The sequence below is a fragment of the Leucopleurus acutus genome, assembly GCF_964270905.1.
Source record: "Leucopleurus acutus genome assembly, chromosome: 12".
Taxonomy (NCBI): Eukaryota; Metazoa; Chordata; class Mammalia; order Artiodactyla; family Delphinidae; genus Leucopleurus; species Leucopleurus acutus.
Window position 1 is genome coordinate 17,061,916 of NC_139154.1, and position 25,745 is coordinate 17,087,660.

Below are 25,745 nucleotides of genomic sequence, written 5' to 3' on the forward strand. Positions count from 1 at the left end.
CAGCAGCTTTGAGCCCTGACTTCAGGGTCCTCGGGTTCTGGCCGTTTCCCACGTGCAGTCCTGGAGGGCCGCCACCTCTTCGTCTCCCTGGGCGGCAGGGGAGGAAGTTGGGCTCTGAAAGCCTCCTGGAGAGCAGGGCTGGAGGCTGTGGCTGCAGAGCCACATTCCCAGCACTCGGACATCAGGGAGCGAGGCTGCTCCCAGGGTCCCAGCCACTGGGTGCCCCTCCCCCAAGGCCGACCCGAGGGAGAGGGAGAGGGAGAGGTACCCTTAGCCCATGCTGGGGGGCTGGGCCTCAACTACAGGAGGGGTCCCAGAGGCCTTCAGGGAGGACCACCCCTCCAGATCCCTGTCCCTAGAGCCCTGGAGAGGTCATCTCCCATTCCCAGACTCCCCCAGGGCTGGGGCAGGAGATGGCAGCAGGCAGAGTCAGAAATCCCCCGGCAGGCCTGCCTTCCCCCGACAGACCTAGAGGGTCCCTCTGTCCCCAGGAGCTCTTGGGGGAACATGACAGGCAAGCAAGGGGCAGAGGGAGAGGCCTGGGCCTTAGACAGGGTAGCCAGAGGGGCTGGAAGACAGGGGTGCTGCCTAGAGGGGCCAAGGGTTGTACAACCTGGCCACCCTGAGCATAGAATGCCCTTCCCACTTGGGGGCAGAAGCCACAGGTTTGACCTCTGGGTGTCCTTATGAAGCGTTTTCTGGGTGCACGGGCTCCTGGCAGAGCAGGGTTCCCCAAAATAGCCTAGACGATTGCTGGCTGGTCTTCTGCTTCTAGAGATGGGTCTGGGGGTACAGCGGGCACTTGGGCCTGCCAGGACTGCTCCAGGGCAATGCCAGGAACCACTGCTCCAGGCCGTGACCTTAGGGAAGAAGCTGGGGGCTGGGGGGGCCTTGCAGAGGCCTCCACACCAGAACTCCCCAGGGCGGGGGGCTTCCACACACGTGGGCTCTCTTCAGCCCCGAAGCCCTCAGGGCCAGGGCTCCTAGATTCTGCCAACAGTGCCTTTAGGAGCTGCTGCAGGTACGGTCTAGACGCAGGAGTGGGGCTCCTACCATCGCTGTGGGTCTGGAGCCCTAGAGGAGGAAAGATAGGTTACGTCCCAGAATCACAGAGGGACAGTGCATGGCAGCTGCGAGAGCCAGAGCCCCCTTCAGCCTCATTCACAGTGACCGAGAACTCAGCTCACGGGACGCGACAACCCGCCACGCTCCTGCTATGCTGCTGCCCAATGCCTTCGAGACCCGAACTCCCAACTCCCCCTTAGAGACAAGGATCACAGAGCCATCCCACTCCCTCCCCGCTTGGCCCCAGAGGTCACCAGCAGAAGGTCAGGCCACTGGGATCTTCCATGACCTCCCACCCACACCCCCGGCTGCCCTGATGGTCAAACCCCAGATCTAGCATTGCAGCCCTCGTCACCCGGACCACCCGGGGCTGCTCTGTACAGGGCAACACCTCACCTCTCACCCATATCCGAGGCCTATTCCAGAACTTTTCCTACACTTGCAGCTATGCCCAAACCCAGGGCGTCAGCAGGACACAGGTGAGCACGACCAGGCCCGTGTGCTCAGTGGGGTGGGTGTCGCTGGCCCCTCACTGCCCCTCCCGGACCACAGCTGGCTGCCACCGGCTGCTTTGTAAGACTCTTCAGGCCCAAGTTATCCGGCCAGTCGGCCCCAGCCCCCCTTCAGGACCGCCCTCATCCCTGTCACTCCTGCCCACCCACCAAAGGCTTCCCGATGAGCCATACCTTCCATGCAAGGACACTGACCAATCTGAGCTGACACGCTTCAACCAGTGACTTCACAGCCCATTCCCTGCCTGGACCTGCCAAGACCACACCCGCTAAAGTCACGGGTCCCGGCTGCCCACCCTCTGACGGCCGCCTCCTTTACTTCCAGCCCACTCGCTTCACTATCACGATCCTTCAGCCCCGCTGAGCCCCCAAACCCCTTCTTCTTGCCCCACAGCCTCCTTACTTCCAAACCCCTCTCCTCACCTGGCATGGGTTCCACAGCCCTCGGTGCAACCCCTCCCTTGGAGACATCCCCAGGCACCTCCCCCTCTGTCAGAACTGCCCACAACACCCCAGTCCTAGAGGACCAGGTGACTAACCTACACCACGCCTCCGCCAGCAGCCCAGCACCACCTGTGGCCCGGCCATGTGTCTCTCACGGGTTTCCTCTCCTGCTCTCCAGTCAGCAGCTTCACACCTTTTCCTTCACATCCATCTTCTTCTCCCCAGCCTCTCGGCTGGAGACCTCACCTCACTCTTTATGCCGCCAAAGCCTGGGATGGAGCCCCCCATCTGCACATCACGATCTGCACGGGAACTCGGATCTGTTCCCATCTTCTTCCTTCCCATTAGGTCCAAGGAAGTTCCCCAGCTCCCAACAAGAGCAACTCCTCCCTGAATGTTCTAGATATTTTTCTGCCTCCCCACCCCAAATCCATTCCCGCTTCTCCACTGGGTCATTATTTCAGTATCCAAACTTGCTGTGTGTCCACCATCATGATAAACTTTCCATTGACCCATGACCCCTTCTAGCCACCTCTCAATTCTGTTCCTCGTGTTAGTCAAGCCTCAGATAGTTACCCACAAAGCTCTTGCCACGTGTCCTTTTATTTTTCAAAAGGTATGTAATATTTGAGATTATATATAGGAAAGAATAGTCTACGAAATGGTGCTGGAACTAGATAGTCACATGCAAAATACATAGGATTAAATCTACGTGACCTCGAGTTAGGCAAGTCCTTCTTAGATATGACACCAAAAATACAGTGATAAAAGAATAGATAAGTTGGACTTCACATCAAAATTTTAAATGTCTGTATTCAAAGGACACCATCTAGAAAGTTAAACTATAACATGTGAGGAAATATTTCCAAATGATATATCTGATAAGGAACATGTATCTGGAATATATAAAGAACTCCTACAACTCACCAGTAAAAAACAACCCAACTGAACAACGGGCAAAAGACTTGAACAGACATTTTTCCAAAAATATACAGATGACCGATAAGCACATAAAGAGATGTTCAAAGTCATTAGGGAAATGCAAATCAAAACTACAATGAGGGACTTCCTTGGCGGTCCAGTGGTTAAGACTCTGTGCTCCCAATGCAAGGGGCCCAGATTCGATCCCTGGTCAGGGAACTAGATCCCGCATGCCACAACTAAGAGCCCGCACACCACAGATAAAAAGAACCCGCACACAGCAGCGAAGATCCCCCGTGCTGCAACGAACACCTAGCACAGCCAAATAAATATAAAAAAAAAAACCTACAATGAGATACCACTTCACACCCACTTGCGGTGGTTATAATCAGAAGAATAAGTGTTGACATGGGCTTGCAGAAAATGGAACCTTCATACATTGCCGGTAGAAATGAAAAATAATGCAGCCAATTTGGAAAACAATTTAGCAGTTAAATATGGAGTTACCAAAGGACCCAGAAATTCCACTCCTGAGTATATATCCAAAGGAAAAGAAAATATATGCCCGGGGCTTCCCTGGTGGCGCAGTGGTTGAGAATCTGCCTGCTAATGCAGGGGACACGGGTTCAAGCCCTGGTCTGGGAGGATCCCACATGCCGTGGAGCAACTAGGCCCGTGAGCCACAACTACTGAGCCTGCGCATCTGGAGCCTGTGCTCTGCAGCACAAGAGGCCGCGATAGTGAGAGGCCCGCGCACCACGATGAAGAGTGGCCCCTGCTTGCCACAACTAAAGAAAGCCTTCGCACAGAAACCAAGACCCAACACAGCAAAAATAAATTAATTAATAAACTCCTACCCCCAACATCTAAAATATATATATATGTCCACATAAAATCTTATACATGAATGTTCACAGTACCATTATTCATAATAGCCTAAAAGTAGAAATAACCCAAAGATCATTTGATAAATGGGTAAACAAAATGTGGTATATCATTCAACAACAAAAATGAATGAAGTACAGTTGACCCTTGAACAACACAGGTGTGAACTGCATGGGTCCACGTATACGTGAATTTTTTTTTTTTCCAGTAAAATATTCACAGTACTACACGATACGTGGTTGGTGTACCCGAGGATGCGGAGGACTGACTGGAAAGTTATAGGCAGATCTGACTGCATGGAGGGTCAGCACCCCTAACTCACGTTGATCAAGGGTCAACTGTACTGATACACACGATAACATGGACGAACCTTGAAAACATGATGCTAAGTGAAGAAGCCAGTCACAAAAGATCACATACTGTATGATTCCATTTATATGAAATGTTCAGAGTAGGCAAAACTATAGAAACAGAATGTAGATTAGTGATTGCCTATGGCTGGAGTTGGGGGTACACACATGCAACAAGACCTAGGAGTAGGGTCATGGGGTATATGCACTTCAACTTCATAAGATATCAGATTGTTTTCCAAAGTGGTTGCAGCAATTTACACTCCTACAGCAGAGTATGAATGGTATCACTGCTTCATATTCTTATTAGTATTTGGTAGTATCTGACATTTAAATTTCTACCAATTTAGGGGGTACAAAAAGGTACTGTGGTCTTTATTTGCATTTCCCCAATTATTAATGATGTTGAATATCTTGGGTTTCCCAATTTGGTTTCTTCTGTGAATTGCTTGTTAAGTCTCTTGCCTTTTCTACTCTGTGGGGTTTTTTCTTACTAAGTTCTAAAAGTTTTTTTTAATATACTTTGAGTACAATTAGTTACAAAAATTCTCTTCTGATCTGTAACTTGTATTTTCACTTTTATGTCTTTTAATAAATAGTATTTATTATGATCAATGTAGTTGGATTTTTTAATTGTTCCAGCTTTGTCTCATGTTGCCTGTCTTATTTTTAAAAAGTCCTTACCTATTCCAAGGTCGTGAGGACATTTTACTATATTTTCTTCTAAAAAGTTTTAGAGTTTTTTTGGTTTACATGGAAGTCTTGTATACAACTAGAATTTCTGTGCATGATGAATTAGAAATTCATTTTTTTAAGTGAATAACTAGGGGCTTCCCTGGTGGCGCAGTGGTTAAGAATCTGCCTGCCAATGCAGGGAACACGGGTTTGAGCCCTGGTCCGGGAAGATCCCACATGTGGTGGAGCAACTAAGCCCATGCACCACAACTACTGAGCCTGCACTCTAGAGCCCGTGAGCCACAACTACTGAGCCTGTGCACCACAACTACTGAGGCTGCACTCTAGAGCCCGTGAGCCACAACTACTGAGCCCGTGCGCCACAACTACTGAGCCTGCACTGTACAGCCCACGAGCAACAACTACTGAGCCCACGTGCCACAACTACTGAGCCTTCACTCTAGAGTCCACAAGCCACGACTACTGAAGCCCGCGTGCCACAACTACTGAAGCCCATGCACCTAGAGCCCATGCTCTGCAACAAGAGAAGCCACTGCAATGAGAAGCCGGCGCATGGCAACAAAGAGTAGCCCCTGCTCGCCACAACTAGAGAAAGCCCATGCACAGCAACAAAGACCCAACACAGCCAAAAATAAATAAAATAAATTTTTTAAAAATAATAAAAAAATAAAATGGATAACTAGTTGTCTTTAGAGCTATTTAATGGCTACCCTATTCTTTCCCTAGTGATCAATGCCCTTTTATCAAGTGTCCACTTCTGAGGAGGATTCATTTCTGAACTCTCCATTCTGTTTCAGTGGGCAATTATCTACCCTTGTACCAATGCTACACGTTTATATAAAGGTATTTTATATACATTCTGTGTACATATATGAATATATGCATTTATACATTTATATGCTATATATATATATATATATATATATATATATATAAAGACATTTTATAATCTACATAACTTCATGTCTGCTAGGGCAGTCCCTCCACTTTTTTCTCTTCAGGAGTGTCTGGGCTATTATTGGCTTTTTGCATTTTTAATACAGATTTTAGACTCACTTGTCAAGATCTCCAAACTTATTGGGATTTTCAGCGGGAATTTATTGAGTCTGTAGATCAGTAGAGAATTACATTTTTATATTGTCTTCCTTTTAATATGATACATCTCTGTATTTACTTAAGTATTCTTTAACGATTGTAATAAGGTTTTTTTCCATAAAGTTTTATATAGCTTCTGTCAGATTTACTCCTTAGAACTTTATCTTCACTATTGTAATGGTATCTTTAAGAATTATGTTTCCTAACTATTGATATACAGAAATAAAACTGATTTCTATATATTGATTATATTTACTTTTTAAAATTCTTATTAGTTCTAGTAATTTGTTTATAGATTGCTTTCAATGTAGTCATCTATGAATAGCGGCAATTTTTGCTTCCTTCCCAAACCTCAGACTTTTAATTTTGTCATACCACAATGGCTAAGACTTTCACTACATTGTTGAATAGATGGGACAATAGTGGAAAAACTTGTCTTGGTCCCAATTTTAATGTTTTGACATTAAAAATGAGTTTTGCTCTGGGTTTTTGGTAGGTACGTTAAACTTAAAAAAGTGACCTCTATTCCTATATCTAACAGTTTTATAATCACCAGTGAGGGTTAATTTTTTCACGTGCGTTTTCTGCATCTCCTGCGGTGAGGCCCTGGTGACCTCCCCGTGCTCACCTGTACAGCCTCACCTCCTAGCACCCGACCCTCGCTCACACCACCTCAACACAGGAGCCTCCTTTGGCTCCCCAAATCACTCTGTCCCCTGTCACTCACCTTTTGCACGGGGATCACGGCCAAGCGGGCTGCAGTCATAAAACTTGAGGACCCGTGCGATGTCAGAGGCGCTCAGGTTCCATCGCTGGCCAATTTGGACACTGGGGGCCCAGAGCGGCGTGATGGTGGGCATCCCGCGCCGGCTGAAGGCGAGCCTGAAACCCAAGCAGGCAGGGGCCTGAGTCCAGACCACGGCAGGAGCTGGCATGGCAGCGCAGAGGGAAGGAAGCAAGGAAAGGGGGTCCTCACCTGCTATAGTGCATCACTGACGAGTAGTCATAGGGCACCAACATGTTGCTGCTCCGAGATTTGATGAAGTTCATTTCAAAGCCTGTAAAATACTTGACGATGTGGGAAGAGGGCCAGGGGAGGAAGGGTAGGTGATAGGGGCTTTCTGGAAATGTACAACCTACCTGAGCCTAGGGGTCCCAAACTACAGCCAGATGTGCATCTCCCCACCCCCGCCACTGATCCCTGATCCCTGTCTCCTCCGTGCCCTGGGAGGGTTCCAGACCTGCACCAGCTGATGTGCAAGCACAGGGACCTGGTGGTGGCCCGCCATCGCCCCCTAAGACTTCTCTCCACCTTTCTCCTCCTCTCAAGCTTACCTTGTACAAGACTATCTTTATACCACCTGCAGCTTCCACGACGTCACACGCTGCAAAGAGTGTCTTGGACGCCCCCTACCGGCGAGATGAAGTGCCTACTCCCCACCCAAGCCTTAGAGGCCCTTGAGCCCATCGTGTGCGGTGGGGATAGCCCGTTCCCAGAAGCAAAGCCACCTTCTCTCCCTGACTCGGGCCAACAGCACCCGCCCCCTACCCCCTACCCCCTACCCCCACCCCCGGGTGTGGAGTCCAGTCCTTTGCCATCGGCCAGAGCACCTGCTTCTCCCTGGCACTTGGCTCCTCCAGGCCTGGGAGGGGCTAGGTTCCCTCCGTCAAGTCCTGCCCTTCACAGCGAGTCTCTGAAAGAAGAGCTGCACCCTCCAAACCCCCCAGACCCAGCCAGCCACCTCCACACCCACCCATGGTCACCAGCAGCCTCCTTACCACTGAAATGGAATTCCAACCCCTGTATATCCCATCACCTGCCTGAAAATACCTGCCCAGTAGTGCTTAGTTCAATCTCCCGCTCCACCTCCTCCTGAGTCCCCGCCTCCCCACCTCCAGTTAATTACTGTTATTAGTTTGCATATTTTAGCATTTTGTTCTGTACGTATTAACTAAGTACAAATGTATTCTCATTTTTGTCCATTCTTAGGCAATTTTTTCCATTAGGGTAGCTGGTGTTTAACTTGTTTTATTGTTAAGAAACAAAAACAAAACAGCTTTTCAGTTTATTAGTGTTGTTTGTTTTCTAACTCATTAATTTCTGCTTTTACCTTCAGTAATTCCCTCCTGCTTTCATTTCTTTCTTAACTTGGATTGAAATGCCTAATTTTTTTTTTTTTTTTTTTTTTTGCGGTACGCGGGCCTCTCACTGTTGTGGCCTCTCCCGTTGCGCAGCACAGGCTCCAGACCCGCAGGCTCAGCGGCCATGGCTCACGGGCCCAGCCACTCCGCGGCGTGCGGGATCCTCCCGGACCGGGGCACGAACCCATGTCCCCTGCATCGGCAGGTGGACTCTCAACCACTGCGCCACCACGGAAGCCCTGAAATGCCTAATTTGTTCTCTCTGTTTATTGATGTAAGTATTTGTCTACACGTTTTCCCTGTGCATTGCTTTAGCTGTGAACCATTGGTTCTAATGTGTTTTTATGTTTTAAGAATTCCTGCAATTTCTTTTACTTCATAACTAAAAGAAAGATTTGTTGTTTTTTAAATTTTAATTTCCAGTTGGATAAAGTTTTTCATTTTGATTTATTATTAGTTTCTACTTTTTACATCATGATCAAACTGTTTGTATTAACTCTACTTTTTCAAATTTGAAGTTTTTATGGCTATCATAAGTTTTTACAAGAATTCCATGAGCACTTAAGTGGTTTTTTTTTGGTCGCACCATGACCAGGGATTGAACCCGTGCCCCTGGAGTGGAAGCGCAGGGTCCTAACCAGTGGACCACCAGGGAAGTCCCTCCATGAGTACTTAAAAGGATTATAGTCTATTTTCAGGCTATGGTGTCACTGTCTCCTCCCCACTTACCTAGACTAATCTCTGATCTCAAGCTCCAATCTCCGTCCCACTGAGAGGTGCTACCCATCTTCCCATCCCCTTCTTGGAGTGGAAGGGCATCCGTGCATGCATCTTGGGCTCCACCTCTGACCATTTCACCTGGCTAACCCCACAGCAGCAGCAAAGGCGCTCACACCAGAAGCCTCCGCTTACAGGAAGCCTTCCAAATCTTCTGTTTCCATACCCCCAAACCCAAGTCATCACTTACCTCCTCTGCTCCCCTCCCTCACAAAGCGATTGTCTGGACTCCCCTCACCTCCTGCAGCAGGCTGTCCCCTTCTGCCAAAGGTCAGGGTCCCCGCATTGCTGGAGTCAGATCCCCGGCACCATACCCCAGACCAGCCTCAGCTTTCGCACCGCCACCTTTCAGAGCCTGGCCTCCCTGTACTTTCCGTCCCAGGTGCCCATCAGCACCCGTCTCACACACACCAAGCCGCACAGGACTGCCCTGCGCCTCTTGCGTCTGACGCTTGGCCCACTACCTCCAGGACTTCCGTCTCGGCTCAGCGCCCCGGCTGGAACACAGTCCCTGCCCTGACTCCACACAGCAGTGTCCAGAGCATGAGGGGCTGCTAGCTGAGTATGAGCGAGCGAGATTCCTAAGACCATCAACTCCATCCTCAGGTAACTGCCGGTGTCCGTGAAGAGAAACGAGGCGCACAGCAAATTTCTGCCCTAGCTCAGGGTAACTGTGGGTGGCAGTGAAGGCTCAGGGCCCAGAGCTGCAGCATCTGGACTATTCTCCAGGTCTCGGAGGCAAGCAGGAACCCCACCTTCCCCATGGGAGACAGGCAGGGAGTGGGGAAGATGGACGACCACTCCCAAATAGCCAGGCAACTCCTCAGGCCTGGACCATGCCTCCTGCCACCTTCTCCCAGCAGGACTACCTCTCCCACCCCCCCCACCCCCTAGTCCCCTGGCCTAGCCTGGCCTTTCACAGCCCCGCTCACCTGGGAGGATCTCGTTCCAGTTCACACGGATGTAGCGGTCCCGGTCGGCTCGCGAATGCTCGTGCCAGAAGCCCAGCACGTGCATGAGCTCGTGCAGGACGATGCCCGGGCCCCTCCGGAGACAGCTGGGCCCCAGGGATACCACCTGCATCCCTCCACTGCGCCCTATGCTCGAGAAGCACCTGCAGGGCCATGAGAGTGCTGGGTGGGCACCAGCCCAGAGAATCCGCAGACCCAGGACCCTCACCCCTCCTCCCAAGACCTGGGATAAGTGAGCACCAACAGCTAGTCCCCATCCTGGGCTTTAGTCCCGAGCCTGCTGGCCCTAAGTCCCCTGACTGCCTGGAACCCCCTTTGCAGCCTGCACTGAGAGGAGCTGGTGGGAGCCAGTACTAATGTGGATGACGGAAGCAGCTCATGACGTGAATGTCCCCATGTGGGGAGCCCCAAGTCAAGGCTCTCACTCACATTCTCTTAGGCCCCTAGCAAGCTAGGGATGCAGTATTGCCATCACCCCCATTGCAGAGAGAAGGCAGAAGGGGCTCAGAAGTGAAGGGACATTCCAGAGTCACCTGGTTCCTGCACTGTGGAACCCAGATCTGAGGCCAGGTCTGTCTCATGAAACCTGCACTCCCCCAGGCCACAACATCTCCCCAGAGACGGAGCTGAGGGCTCTTTAAAGGAGAGTCGAGCACCTCCTTGCCCACGTCTCCTCCACCTCCTGCCCTGAGTATCTGTAGGTCCAGCTCACACTAGGCAAACCACTCAGATGGGCAGGGGTCCTCTGGACCCGGGACAGAGGCCCAGACACAGGTTTCTGACCACAGCTTTGTTAATTCCAGGCTGAACTGAAGACAGCTGTGGCTCTCACCCCACACATGCACGAGTACACGCACTTGCACACGTACCCAGAAGCACTTACCCAGACATGGGGACGATGGAAATGAAGTCCCTCTGGCCCTCGTAGGCAACAAACCTGATGCACGTGAAGTGTTCGAACTCAGCAAACGCCTCCAGGATGACTTGGCGGCTGGGCTTATCTGGAGAGGAGACACCCTGGCTGACGCCCCAGCCCAGTCCCTAGAGCCCTCGCAGCCCCTTGGAAGTCCGCACTTGGGGAGGGAACCAAGCTTCAGGTCACTCCCCCAAAATGGAATGTCTAGAAAGGGCAGTGCGATGGTGTGGGGAGAAGAAAGCAGGGTTCCAGACAGATCCTGGCTGTGTGACCTTGGGCAGATAATTGTCCTCTGCACCATTTGGTCTTGAAATGGATCAGACAGTCCCTAGATGTACCTTTCCCATCAGCTCCTCCAGGATTTTAGCCTCCCAGCTCGGGCCAGCAGGGATAGAAGGGCTTCTGGTAGAAGGGCTACTTGGGTGGTAGCGGTAGGAGGGGCGCAGAGATGCAGGGGAAGAGGGAACAAAAACCCAGAGAGGAGCCTGGGCTGCATTGGGAATGAGGAGCTGGCTCCCTCACCGTACTTGCTGGAGAGCAGGAAGGGGACCTCCACTACGCCGCCATTCTTGGGCCACTTGTTGTTGGTCGCCGAGAACAGCCGGAAAGGGCTCTGAGGAGAGAGGGCAGCTCAGGGACCCCGGTCAGCCAAGATTCCCGCCCCCAAGAGTGCCACACCTCCAGCCATGGGAGCCCTAAAGATGTGAGCCGCAGACCCCCCTGGGTACATGAGCATAGCTGGTCATTAGAAATGGGATAGAAGCTGGGAAGTCAGCGGGCCAGCTCCCTGAGTTATGACGTACAGCACAGCCCTTTCTTCTACATAACATAGAACTTACAACTTACTCTATCAAGAGGAGAAACAAGACAAAATGAAGAGGCTGGCTAGGAATCCCAGCACCCCAGGAGGCCTAGTTCAGAGGGGCTCAGCTCCACCAGCAGCGCCCCCCCCCCCACTCCTTCCTGGAGCGCAGCAGCCCACAGAGCTCCTCTGAACGTGCAGGTGGGAAGATGGGGACACGGTCCTCCTCGGGCTGATTCTAAGGCAACACCCGTGGCCTTAGCAACTTTCTTTATTCTTCTGCCAACTCTGAAGCCTGGGCTCCAGAGCACCCCAGCACGTCCTGCCCCACTGGTACCAAAGGTTTTACCGGATTCTGCTTTTATCCCCGGCACTCACCGGCTGACTGGGAACAGGGGCCTCGCCCTGCCCTGGGGGTTCCTGCCCTGCGCCAGGCTGGCCTTCAGTCTTCGGCCCAGCCTTATGCTATGCCATCAGTGGGCAGCCTCAGACCAGGAGCACAGCCTAGCTCACACCAGGCCGCTGTCCTATTCAGGAGTCTTCTGCCCACCCTCGCCCCAATTTAGGCAAGTGTCTCCTAGAAGATGGCAATGCAAGTCGCCCCGATTCCCATCCAGGCTTCTCCCTTTCTGAGCCTGCCCCCACCCCTGGGCAGGATGGTTCCTGTGTTACTTCTTGTTCCGTTGTCCCGAGGCCATCGCTCCCACCACCAATGTGCCCCACAAACACCTCCCTATAGCCCCACCAGCCACTCTGCCAACCTGTGCTTGCCTCTTCCTTTGTCCTGATACTCCCTGAGCACCTCCCCCGGGTAGGGTAGCAAGCTGGGTCTTGAAAGTCCAAACCCCCTCCTTCAGGAAGCCCTCTCAGGCTGACTGCTGCCACCACTCCAGAGGTCACCCTCCCTCAGGCTGGCTTATTCCTAGCAGAACATTCGCTCTGACTTTGGCAAGAAGAGCTACGAGCAACAAAGGTGGATCCCTCAAACGTCACCCCCCATGATACCAAGGGGTGGACTCAAAGGTCTCTGACACTACCTGTGAGGTTATTTACACCCACGTGTGTGTACGCATGCTCACACGCACCGGCCGGAGGATGTCCCCCTCGAGGAGGAAGCTGCTCTCTGGGGTTTCCTCTGGGATGAGCCCTGGGAAGGAAGGGAGGGGCGTGTGTGGGTCCATGCCCTCCACAGCACAGACGCGAGGACAGGCCCGGGAGAGACCTTGGCTGTCAAGCCGAGCAGCCCCAGGGTCCATCCTCCTTCGGGCTCTGAGGCTGTCACACAGCCCGAGTCCCAGTCTACAAACGTGTGCAATGCTTCTCAGCCTGATCGCACCCTTCCCCTGCTCAGAAGGTGCACCTGTCCTGAGAGCCACACGAGCCAGGTCCAGGGACTTCCCTGCAGTCCAGCGGTTAGGACTTCACGCTTCCACTGCAGGGGGCACGGGTTCGCTCGCAGGTCAGGGAACTAAGATCCCGCATGTGAGCCCATGGCATGGCCAAAAAAAAAATCCAGTCCCAGCTCCCGCGTCTGAGGCCCTCTGCTCTCAGGAAGATGCCATTTGTTCCAGCTGTCTTCATCCTCTGCTCCAGCCCAAGCCACACTCCTCAGAACACGCCCTGGGCTCTCCCAGCCCACCTCACCCCCTACCCATCAGTGTGATACTCAGGACCCTTAGAGTGGCAAGTGACAGAAACGCCAGCCTGCGCCACCATAGGAGGGTGGGTACTGGCTCCTGCCCTCCCCCTCCCCCCTCCCCCTCCCTCCAGCCTCGATTTCTGCCACAGCTGGCAGCCCTCTCCACAGCCTCTTTACTAGGATATCAGCCCCAGCAGGAACCTTAGAAGAGTGCCTGGCATCCTGGAGGTTGGGTTCCCTAGAAGCAGAGCCTGAGCCAGGGATCCATCGGCAGGTGATTGACGGTGGGAGCAGGGAGAGGTGGAGAGCGCTGGGGAAGAGCCCCAGCCGGACCCCATAGGAGCTCTGGACGCCAAGTGGCACTTCAGACTCATCCCACCTGGAGGCACGGGGCCAGACCCACGTCCTGTATGAGTCGCTGTGGCTGGGCCGCCCTGGGCAGGGCAGGGCATAGCTTCCCAGGTATCCCTGGCCGAGGGTCTCCAGCTGCGAGGCCTTAGCATTCAACATTCCCAGCAGCTGGGGAGGGTGTGGGCCTCCCAGTCAAGGGCTTTATGGCGGGTACTACGCTAGGCTCCCAGGTCGTTGGGCCACCAGCAGCCCTAGCAGAGAGAATCCTCCACAGCTGCTGGAAAGCAATGCCAAGGAGGCCTCAGATTGGCCTGGAGATGGCCAGAAGCAGCCACAGTGACCTAAAGGTGGTGAACGGCCCTGCTCAAGCTTTTCACAGAGGAAGGGGAGGCGCAGACCACATGCGGCAGATTCCCATCCCCTACCCCTTACCCCCCAACCCCGTTCTGAACTCCAGTCTTTATTTCTACTAGCTTTGTCCTAGGTTATCTGTATGTTCTCATTCTTCAGCTGAAATCCCCAGGCAGGGAGGCCAGAGACTCACGCTTCCTGGTCTTTGGACCTCCCCCCACCGGCGCCTCACACCTGCAGGTCATCCTGAACCAGTTGGCTGACCTGTTTCCAAACAGCTACTAATGACTATATTCAACACAGACCCGGCCTGATAAAAGTACGGGGCTCTCCATTGTTTTATAAACCTCTGGCTTTCCCCCTTCTTAATAAAAGTAACAACCCAGTAGAGAAGATGCAGAAAAATAGACTTAAGAAGTTGCCCGTGATGGTGGCGGTGGGCTGAATTGGGAGACTGGGGTTGACCTATATACACCAGTATGTATAAAATAGATAACTAATAAGAACCTGCTGTATAAAAAATAAATAAAATTCAAAAAAAAAAAAAGAAGTTGCCCGTGGAACCATTACTCTCCAAGACCCACTAAGAAAGCTGACACGTTTCCTCCCAGCTTCTTCTGCTCTCTGAGCATTCAGCAGAGTTTTCACGCGCCACATGAACAACTTCATACCCCAAACCCCAAGAGAAGACAGTGCCCTCACCTTGGTTAATTGCAGGGATGTCCTTATCCCAAGACGTCTGGGTCCCCTCGGGGGTGAGGTCTTCTGAGAATCTGGTCCCACAGACTCCTGGGCAGCGAGAGGCCGAGGGCACTCCTAGGATGAAACCTGGCCCAGACACACAGGTACATATGCACGATGGCCAGAGTGCCCCCAATGGTGACACAGGATGACAGGACATGGGGTGGGGTGGGGTGGGAGTGGGGTGTCAGACGGCAAGACCCAGGCCCTTCACAAAGATAGGTCTCCAGGAGGGAGTCCTGGGAGCCCGCCTGGCCTCCCCTGTCAGCCCCACCTGCTGCTGAAGCCTGGACAACTTTGAGGAAGGAGCTCCCTTAGCGGGACCGAGACTGGACTTCAAAAGGCAGCCCCAGGCTCCAAGTGTCTGGGTGTGTATGAGGCAGGGGAGGCAGCAAGAGAGAGGAAGATGGGGACAGACCTCAGTCTCCAACGCTGACAGCTGGGTGCGGGCTAGCCTCAGACCCTGCCCCCTGCCCCCCTCGTCAGCCCAGGGGTCTGGAAACGGGCTCAGCCTGGGCAAGCCTGGCATGGCCAGCAGAGCACGAACGCCTGGAGCGTCACTCCTGCTCTCTCCTGCCAGGCAGGCCCTCTGCTCCCAGCGTCCCCCGGAGGTCCTCCCCGGCCCCCCAGGAGCTGGCTTCTAGGAACTTCCCTGGAAGCCCATTCTCTGACCCAGGCAGATCAATTCCCATCCCTTGCGGGCTCCAGCCACACCCTCTGGCTGCCCCCAGGCCTCCGCAGGCTAGAACCAAAACGACGGGGGCAGTAGGGTGAGGCAACCCACTTACCGGGCAAAGAGAGCAGAGCCAGCACCCATGGCCAGAGGCCTCCTCTGCTCATGCTGCCGGAGATGGGCCGCTCTGGCCCCTCAGCTAGCAGGAGCACCAATTCCCACGAGATGAGGCAGCCTAATTACAAACTATGGTCAACGCCCCCCCCCTTAAATAGCAGCTTTTCCAGCCCTCACCTGCAGCCCATCCCAATCAACCCCACCTGCAGCCCCGCCCTCTGCTGCCTGCGCTTCCCCTCCCAGCCCTGGCCCGAGGCTTCTGGATCCTGGTCAGATCCTTCCCGGCTCGTCTGAAGTGGGCGAGAGGGTGGGGAGAAGCCACGCGCTAGGCACACTGCGGGTGGGGGGGGCCCCACTTGGGGGTGTATCTCTGCTCAGGTCCCCTCCCACCACCAGGGGGCAGAGAAACGTCGCAGAAAAGTGAGAGACGGCAGTGCTGGGTGGAACCTCATCCTCAAACCTGGGGACACCCCTTTCCTGCCCCTGCCCTGTGCTCAGATGTGGGGAAGACTACCTGAGACCCTGAGGCGCCCCCAGTCTGACTGTGGAAGGAGGAAAAACTCACTACGTTTTTATAAGCTTTTATTGTAGTACACACAGAACAGTAGACAATCACAAGAACCGGGAGCAGTGAAACCCACAAACTGAACACCAGGGACAACCAGCACCCCCAGAGGAGCTGCCTTGTGGAAAAGTGGAACTTCTGGGTACCTAGACCCTCACATGGGTGCTACCCCTGTCACTCCCACAACAGCCTTACAAAATCGGCATTTTAGCCCCATGTCCCAGGTGCAGGAATTAAAGCTCCTTACCCACATTCCCCCTCCTCTGTACCCCTTGGCCTCTCAAAAGGCCCATCTTCGGAGCCTGGTCACCAAGGGCCCCCCTGGATTTAAATCCTGGAGTTGAAGGATTTGGGGACACCCTCCCCACCAACGTCCAGTGAAGGGAAATGACAGAGCTGAGGTCGCTCGGCGTCTTGCCCTGGCTGGAATCCACTGTTTCTCAAAAGGTAGAGGTCAGAATCATGGGGAGAACGTGATGAAGACAGGTGGCCCAGCTGCCCAGGCAGGGTGTGAACATTCGTAGGGATGGACAGAGCTGACTGCTTCGGATGAGTGCTCGGTAAACAATCACAGTCACCCTGCCCGGGTAGAGAAACAGATTCGTGGTTAAGAAAGCCAGTTGGTCTTGAGGGCGTCGTGCTCGGTGAAACAAGCCAATCACAACCGGACAAATGGTGTAGGAGTCCATTTACATGGGGTATCTGGAGAAGTCAGATTCAGAGGCAGATGGTGGAGCAGTGGTTGCCAGGAGCTGAAGGAGGGGGAAATGGGGAGTTGTTGTCTAACGGGTACAGTTTCAATTCTGCAAGATGGAAAAGTTCTGGAGATCTGTTTCACAATAATGTGAGTGAACACGCTTAACGTTATTGAAGTGCACACTTAAAAATGGTACATTTTGTTACATCTTTCTTACCACAATTTTTAAAATGTTAATAAATAAATTTAAAAGGAAGGGAGGAAGGGAAGGAAACGCAGTTTGCTTGAAAGGCCAACTTAAAAACACAGAGAGGGGAGGGTGCAATATGGTGGGGTGGAGACAGGATGCAATGAGGCAGGGGTGAGGGGCGATGGACAGCGGCCTCAGCCACCAGTCCTGTTTCGTGTGAGAAGTAGCTGGGGCGCAGGAAGGCTCCGATAACTCAGGGCCCCAGAGGCCCCCCACCCTCCCCGAGCTGGGTGTGGGCCTCGTGGACAGGTCCAAACAGACCCACTCAGGGCCTGCAGAAGCCCTGATAACAACCCCTAGCTCTGCTCAGTCCCCACCAGGGAGCACCTCACACACCCCCAGAGTAGAGGGAACGAGGCACAGCGGGCAGGCTTTGTCCCTCGTTCGGCCCTGTGGAGTGGGCACCCACCCCTGCCAGACGCTGGGCACAGGGCCAAGCAGACCACGGGCCCTGCCCTCACCAGCGTCCAGGCAACTACGCACCTGAAAACCTTCACTTCTCGGACCTTCAGTAACTAACATTTCCTGGGCTAAGCCTTTACCTGGATTGACTGGAGTGACCCTCAACACCACCCTAAGAGGTGGGAGCTAATGACAAAACCCCATTTTACAGACAAGGAAACTGAGACACAGAGAGGCAAAGCAAGACAGGCCCCCTGACCGTCAAACTACACTGCCCTCCTAAGGCGCGCCCTGCCGGGCGCTCAGAACACCCGCAGCAACAGTCGCCATTCTGCAGGGGGGACGCCTGTGCCGAGTTTGGAAGGACAAAACAGAGTTAGCCAGATGACACTCCGAGTGGCTGGAGCATCCGAGTGGAGGCTGATGCAGGACCTGCCCATGCTGAGCTGTCCTCAAGGGCCTCAGCACCCCCTGCTCTCGGGCAAATCACAGCACCCCCTTTCCAGCACCCTCCACTTCTGGCTCAGGCTGGGCCCATGTCTCATCGGCGGTCCACGCTGGCCACGTAACCAATGTTCAGTGAAGACATGGTAGTTGATGGGTGTGAAAAACAACTAAGCCCATCCCAGGTGACCTGTCCTCCGTACCAGACACCAGGCCACATGCTTTCTGGGGACAGGAAGGAGCTCTGGATCAGGGGTTGCCATGACCCCCGGCAGGGAAAGGCATTCTGAGGCCTGGGGACCCAGCCCGGAGGTGTGGGAGAAGAGGTGACAGGCTGCACTGCCCCAACGTGGGCGCACGTTACACACAGCCCAGGGAAGCCACACGCACAGGCACACGCAGACATGCAGGCATGTAGGAACATCTGGGACACATAGGTGTGTGCAGGCCAAGAATAGACACCCACGCCCAGAGGAAGAGCCACACATGTGGCTGCACACACACACACACGCACACGCACACACATCCATCCACATGTTCCAAAAAGGAAGTGGGGTCTGACCAGGGCAGTGCTGAGTCCAGCTCTGAATGGTAAACACAGTCTTCTCCCCCACAGGACCAAAGATGTTAACTGGAATAAGGCTGGAGCCAGCCTCCCAGAAACCATCACTTTCAGCTCTGGAGACAGAAGGCTGCCTAGGAAAGGACACCAGCACAGGGAGGACTGGGCTGCGCGGTGAGGTCACCCCTGCACCTTCCTCCTTCCATTTCCCAGACCCCACCACACAAGGGAAGGGAAGGTCTGATTAAGAAACAGCTTTGGGGGACTTCCCTGGTGGCACAGTGGTTAGGAATCCGCCTGCCAATGTAGGGGACACGGGTTCGAGCCCTGGTCCGGGAGGATCCCACATGCTGCAGAACAGCTAAGCCCGTGCGGCACAACTGCTGAAGCCCGCACGACTAGAGCCCATGCTCTGCAACAAGAGAAGCCACCGCAATGAGAAGCCTGCGCACCGCAACAAAGAGTAGTCCCCGCTCACTGCAGCTAGAAAAAGCCTGCGCGCAGCAACGAAGACCCAACGCAGCCAAAAATAAATAAATAAATAAACTTATCAAAAAAAGAAAAGAAACAGCTTTTGAGCACTTCCCCAGGCACTGACTTGAGGTCAGACACTTGAGAAGTTGTTTCTTAAACAAAACAATATTTTATTGACACATCCTCAATGTTCCGTATAAATATAAAGTGCTGAGTTTCCCACCCCCGCCCACAGGGCTGGGAGGAAGTGGGGGAGGGAGTGTTAAATGTCAGTTGAACACAAATAACTTTCCAGCGCCAACACAGGCGTGAAACGCTCACGTACACACGCAAGCGAGAGGTCCAGACACAGCACCGCATCCCTTCCCCGAGCGCCACACAGAGCTCCTGGTTGTCACAGCTTGTTCCTTAGAGCCCTCGGCTGCCAAGGGCTCCAACGTGGTGATCGGACCAGCAGGAGTCGTGGGTGTAGAGTCCAGTTGGTTTCTGTCAGAGGACAGGGGAGGAGGGAAGCAGACACGCCCTCCATCCTCCTTCCGGAATGAGGAATGAGGGCCGGCCCTCAAACCCCCAGCAGAAGAGCACCAGGTGAGAAAGTCCAGCATCCCTGCACCCAGCGTGCCCACGGGGGGCTTTCTGAACTCCAAGGAAGGGGCAGATCTCCCTGAGGGGAGGGGGACAGTGGGGAACTGGGGCCCCCACTGTCCCCAGGAATCAGGCAGCTCTGTGTGCCTCTGCCCTGGGGGAGCGAGCATGGTGGGACCCAGCCTCAGTGACAGAGCACCTGAGTCTCAAACTGCAGCAGCTGCCCCATGAAACCGAAGTTGGGGGAGATGACTCCCCGGCGTTGCTTAACAAAGTCGAAGGCCTCGTCCAGCCTCACGCGGTGGCTCTGTATCAGGTACGCCAGGCAGATGGTGGCGGAGCGCGAGATGCCCGCCTGGCAGTGCACCAGCACCCGGCCTCCACTGTTCTTCACCGAGTCTGCGAGGGAAATGGGAGAGGGGAGTCAGACGGGAAGGTGGGCAGGGAAGGAGACAGGTGCCCCAGCCCCTTCCCCTGGAGCTCCAACGGGTCCTGGGGCTGAGGCCCGCCTCTTACCAATGAAGCCAATGGCCTCCTGGAACCAGGCGCTGATCTCCACCATCTGGCTGTCCTCCACCGGGATGCTCTTGTAGCGCAACAGGCCCTCAAAGTGGTTGGGGCAACTGGCTGAGACGTTGAGGACGGCTGTGATGCCGCAAGCCTGCAGCCCCTGCAGGTCCGACGAGTGGCTGCAGCTGCCCAGGTACAGGTAGGGCAAGATCTCCACAGGGCCACCCTGCACGGGAAGGGGGAGGGACAGTGGTGAGGTCTCAGCCCAAGCCTGAAGGGCTTGAACACCAGCGAGACAGAGACAGGGCAGACTGGCCCAGGCAAGAGGAGCTCTTAGCCAGGGATCCCTATCTAAGGATCAGACTCCGGAATACCAGGAGGACCCAAGGGGACATACGGAGATACACACACAAAGATACACACATTCCCCTCAAACCCCCAAATTTTGCTGCTCACAGGACTTACGCAGACTCACAGAGATGCACACCAGCAATGCCCGCCAGGCACACACAAAGGTGTGCTCCCATTTGGGGGCGGAAACACACACACACACACACACACACACCCCCTTAGGTGACCGTGGACATGGACAGACTCTTACATCCACAAATGGCAGACTCTTTCCCCAGAGGCGCCTACCCTGCATGACACTGACAAGGAGCCCTGATCTCAACTCACCTGGTCATACGAGGGAGCCCTGGGGTCGGAGCGGCTGCTTTCGGGTGGCATCGCGGGGCCGGGGGACTCAGAGCACAGATCGGGGCAGCAGGCTTGAAAGCTGTCGAAGCCTCCTGCAAGGAGGACCAAGACACGGTTAGCCGGGAGGGCCCGGCGCGGGTCGGGGACGGGACGGGGGACGAGGGCGGGCCGGCGCTCACCCAGCAGGAAGCACACGGCGGTGGGTCCGGCGTCGGTCTCGTGCAGCAGCGCGGCAAGCAGAGCGTGGGCCGGGCCGTCGGGCTGGATCTCTGCCACCGAGGCGCTGCCCTCGTCCAGCACCACGGCCCGCGCCAGGTCCCCGCGGGCCAGGCGCGCCCGCAGCGCGCGGTCAGGCAGCAGGCAGGCGAGGGCGGCGGCGGGGGCGCCGCGCGCGCGGCGGCGCAGCAGCGCGTTCCAGGGCACCGGCCGCGCGGCGCGCACGTGGCGGCGGCAGAAGGCCAGGAAGGGGCGACAGTCGAGCAGCAGCGTGCGCTCAGCCTCCCGCGGCTCCCGCAGCAGCGCGCCCAGCGCCGTGCAGTCCAACTCTTGCGCCGCCTCCAGCCCCATGTCTGCCGGCCCCGGGCAGCCTCCTCTCCCCTATTCCCGCACCTCTTCCTCTCCTTCCCCCTCTCCCCGCGAGCGCTCCGGACTCCCGCGGCGGCCGCGCTACCCGAACAGTCTGTTCCGGGCGCCCTCTCCAGCGCTAGGGCTTAAGTAGCCGTAGGACGGCCTCCCGGGTCACCATACATGGGCAAAGCAGGAAGGCGCCGGCACCGCCCCCGCGGCCTCACGCGGGGCGCAGGCTGGGCGGGCCCGTGGCTGGGACCGGTTTGGGGGAGGGGGTGCACTGGGAGAGGAAGCCGGGCACCAGCTCCGAAGGGAAGGTGTTTGCCCAAACGCCCCCCTCCCGCCTTTGCGCCCCAGGACTCTTCCTGAGTGCTCTCACCCCTGGACCTGCTTCGCGCCGCTTGGTCCTCGGGCACCCGGCTACTCAGATAGATACACGTCCGCATCCCCGGAGACCTCGGAGCCCGTGGTGCCCCTCGCCCCGCTTGCTCTCCCTTTTCCCTGTTCCCTTAACCTCCCAGGGTTTCCCCCCTCCTAGGAATCTGCTACAACAAAAATTGACTTCTGTCTGTTGCCATGGCTGATTTCCGCACTGGAAGATGGGGAGCCGTGCTTTGATGTACCTTTTCTCTTCTGCTTAGAGACCCTGGGCCAGAGGGGCTTTATTTCCCCTCCCCCTCCCCCGTTTCATGGCTGAGACCAGCACTCGGAGTTTTGCAGCTGCTCAGTGACCAAGCTAGGCCAGAACGTTGTCCTCTGAGCCCAAGACCCTAAGCGCTGTCATGAGGAGGACCTCTGGGCCTTGGCATGGGGGGAGGCAGGGGGCCTGTGACGACTTTCCAGTTATTAGCGGGACAAGGCTTCTTCCCCCGGAGCTGAGGGAAACCCCAGGGGCCCAGAGTGAAGCACTTCCCCAAGTCGCAGGCCAGCTCTGAAGGGGAACTCTGCTGACGCTGCTGGGCTCTCCCTGGGGCCTTGTGGGAATTTCAGGAGCCTCACCAAGGGGAAGAGGGAGAAGAACTACCAGAATCTGCCTCCCCCACTCTCTCCGCCCACCACTCCCCGCCCCGCCGAGTCCTCCCCAGGCCTGCAGCGGAGCCCCTGGACAGCAGGGACCCAGGACTGGACTGGAGCAAGGCGATGAGCAGTAAGACTGGGAAGCTAGTTAATCCACATCCCTTCTGCCTGCCCCCAACTCAGCTGCCAGCCCTGGGGCCGGATGTGGTGAGCCCCAGGTGTGTGTGGGGGTATCTGGGCCCCTGCACGGGGGCAAGAGATGTTGGCAGCTGAACTCCTCCAAAGCAGGGACATTCAGGTACGTGGGGACAGTGCCCTGGAGTGGGAGCCACCCCCATCCCCACCTTAGCTGCATGGGATTTCAGAACCCAACCCCCAAGGCCCCCACTCCCCTGAGTCACTACTCTATGCCCTTTGTAAGACCCTTCCAGCCCTACTGCAGACCCCTAGGTCCAGACTGTCTTGGAGGGCTACCACTAGGACCCATCGTGGACCCCCAAGCCCTGCACTTGGATTGTAAACTGTAAACTGTTCCCCGTAGTGTGTTGATGTGTATGTGTGTTGGAGCATCACCTGTTGATGGAGACAGAGCTGGTAGCTTGTGTGTGCTGCGAAGGAGAGGGGATGCGGGGGATAGAAGCCGCAAGGACTCCAAAGAGTCCTGGGGCAGTTCACCCTCTCAGGCCTCAGTGTTCCCACCTGTAAGATGGGAGTGTATAATAGACCAACTGCTCACCTACACTGGTTCCGAGGCTCTGAGGCTGTGGCAGTGCCCAGACACCTGCAATGTTCCATCCCTCCCTCCCAGGCCAGTCTGGAGGCTGATGCGGCAGAGCCCACAACAGAGCCGAGGAGTCTGGGCCACAGATCCCAGCGACTGATACGGGCCCTCATCGTTGGCATCAGCCCGGCAAATGACTTAATGGCTGACTCCAGGGGTAAATTACAGACCACACGAAAGGATAGCAGGTCCAGTCTTGCTGACCCATGGGGCTGGTGTCACCTGCTCTGCTGGGAGACATGGGCTTCCAGCTCCACGGGGAGGAGCAGAGAGGACTGGCCAGCTGGGATCCTAGCTCAGGGGTGAAATTCAGTCCAGCTGTGTAGGGGCTCCAGACCCTGGACTCCCACACCGGGCTGAGCCTCTTCCCCTCCTGGGGAGAATGGTGTGCACCTTGAAGTCCCACGTGGGAGTGGGAGTGTGTTGGCAAAGGTTTGCGCTAGCGACACAGTGCCCAGTTGCCCTGCCCAGAGCTCTGGCCAGGACCAGTGATTTCCGCCCAAGGTGACTACATGTATGTACCCCCATCAATGCCACTGGCTTTGGGGTGTCCCCTTTTCAGCTCTGGAACACAGGCTCAAGGAGGCCTGACTTAGCCATGAAGGAGGGGCTCCCCTCGGCCTCTTTCCCCTATTCCCAAACTAGGGAAACGCCCACCCTCATAACTGGGTGAAAGCCCAAGCTCGGGGTAAGGAGAGAGTGGGAAGAAGATGGAACCCAAGTCCCACCCCCACTTCTCCTCTGACTAAAGATGCCCCCACCCTTGGTGAGTCATGGCCCCGGGATGTCTCTCCCCCTCTGCCACCTCCTCAAGGACCACCATTTCCCGGCAGAGACGAGGCAGGGGTCGGGACACGTGGGTGGAGAAACGGGTGAGGAGGGGTCTCCGTTGCACTGGCTGCTCCACAGGTCGCAGGTCCCGGAGGGATGACCCTCTTCACTAGGTGGTAAAGGGACAGCAGGGGCCAGGGATGGGGGGATGGTACCATACTCGGGTTTTGGGGGGCTTTGTCTCCCTGGCCTGGCTGTTACAGAGCTGACACTATCAAGCAAGTTTGGGGCTCAGCTTTTTTTTTTTTAATTAAAATACCCAACTGGAACAAATGATGATTCTGTGTCATTCTTGCTTGTAACCATCTATTCTGATGGCTGTTTACGTGTCACTAGCCTCCTGCCTTTGGGTTTCCGGGTCTTTCCCTGCCCCCACCCGGCCCCCAGCCCCATGCAGAGTGACTTCCCTTCCACAGAAGCCCAAAGCGTTGTGTTGTGTTCTTGTGTTGTCCTCCCTCCTCCTTCCAAACCCATACCCCAAGCAGATGCTCCGGGGAGAGAGGAAGGAATGAATGGTGTGACTATGATCCTTAGGTCAAGGCAGGTGTGAAGGTGAGGGTGACAAGTGACAACCACCCCCAGCCCGCCTGAGCCGTGAGTCAGGATGACGTCAGGCTTCCTGTGCCAGGCCTCTGCCCAAGTGGCATGGTGGCCACTCCCACAGGCTCCTGCCAGGCGGGGACAGTGACTCCACGCTCTGCGAAGACGTCCTGTCCAGCACAGCGGGGAAGGCGGGGAGGGCCGGTAAAGGAGAGAGTCCCCTTAGGCAGCCACCTCAGCAAGGTAAACTCAGAAGTGGCCACATGTGGCTGAGGGGGCTGGCGTCTGTCCCCACACGCATGTGTCCCATCACTGGGGCAGCCTTGCTGAGGACCCTCTCCTGGACACGATGGATACATGAAGAATAAAGTCTCCTAGAGAACAGACTGTGGTTGCCAGTGGGCGGGGGGATGGGGAGGGATGAGCTGGGAGTTTGGGATTAGCAGATGCAGACTCATATACAGAATGGATAAACAGCAAGGTCCTACTGCATAGCACAGGGAACTATATTCAATATCCTGGGATAAACCATAATGGAAAAGAATATGAAAAGGAATGTGTGTGTGTGTGTGTGTGTGTGTGTGTGTGTGTGTGTATAACTGAATCACTTTGCTGTACAGCAGAAATTAACACAACATTGTAAATCAACTATACTTTGATAAAATAAATTTTAAAAAAAAGAAGAAAGTCTCCATTTGGGGCTGGTGTGGCTTTCATGCCTCTCAAATACTCGCTTTTCCTCATTTTTTTTTTTCTTTTTTTTTTTTTCCTCATTTTTTAAAAAATATTTATTTATTTATTTGGCTGCGTAGGGTCTTAGTTGCGGCACACGGGATCTTTCGTTGCAGCACGCAGCCTCCTCTCTAGTTGTGGTGCGTGGGGTCCAGAGCACGCAGGCTCAGTAGTTGCAGCACGTGGGCTCTCCAGTTGTGGCGCACGGGCTTAGTTGCCCCGTGGCATGTGGGATCTTAGTTCCCTAACCAGGAATCGAACCCACGTCCCCTGCATTAGAAGGCTGATTCTTACCCACTGCACCGCCAGGGAAGTCCCTGCTTTTCCTTGTCCAGGTCACACATCCTTTTCTATATTTACTAACTTACCCGGCCCTTCATTCAAAAAATATATGCTGAGTACCCGTTATATGTCAGGTACTGTTCTGGGTTCTGGAGATACAGCAATAAATCACAAACCACTGCCCTCGGGGAGCTGATGTCACTGTTTGAATATTAATTTGGGGGACCATCTTGTACTCATGCTTATTCACCTAGAGTAATGATATAGTTTCCTTTAAAAATAAATTTTACGTTTGTGAAAACTGAGTTGGACGGTACAGATGGTACCCAAAGATGTTAAAAAGTGTGATGCAGGGCTTC

The 25,745-nt window shown here is 54.8% G+C and overlaps 2 protein-coding genes across 2 annotated transcripts; both read right to left on the reverse strand.

Moving 5' to 3' along the window:
• Window positions 1-742: 742 nt before the first annotated feature.
• Window positions 743-15,498, reverse strand: ASTL (astacin like metalloendopeptidase; the record flags this gene model as incomplete). The annotated part of the gene is made up of 9 exons (XM_082851230.1): window positions 743-1,074; window positions 6,696-6,850; window positions 6,945-7,026; window positions 9,820-10,001; window positions 10,742-10,859; window positions 11,297-11,387; window positions 12,662-12,723; window positions 14,620-14,745; window positions 15,447-15,498. 9 exons carry the CDS (start codon window positions 15,496-15,498, stop codon window positions 743-745), a joined length of 1,200 nt encoding a protein of 399 aa, XP_082707356.1.
• A 3,529-nt stretch (window positions 15,499-19,027) lies between these two features.
• Window positions 19,028-21,306, reverse strand: DUSP2 (dual specificity phosphatase 2). The gene is made up of 4 exons (XM_082851347.1): window positions 20,816-21,306; window positions 20,616-20,728; window positions 19,944-20,163; window positions 19,028-19,826 (listed from the first exon to the last, which is right to left on the reverse strand). The coding sequence occupies exons 1-4, from the start codon at window positions 21,201-21,203 to the stop codon at window positions 19,612-19,614; spliced, it is 936 nt and encodes a 311-aa protein (XP_082707473.1). The 5' UTR covers window positions 21,204-21,306; the 3' UTR covers window positions 19,028-19,611.
• Between the last annotated feature and the right edge of the window lie 4,439 nt (window positions 21,307-25,745).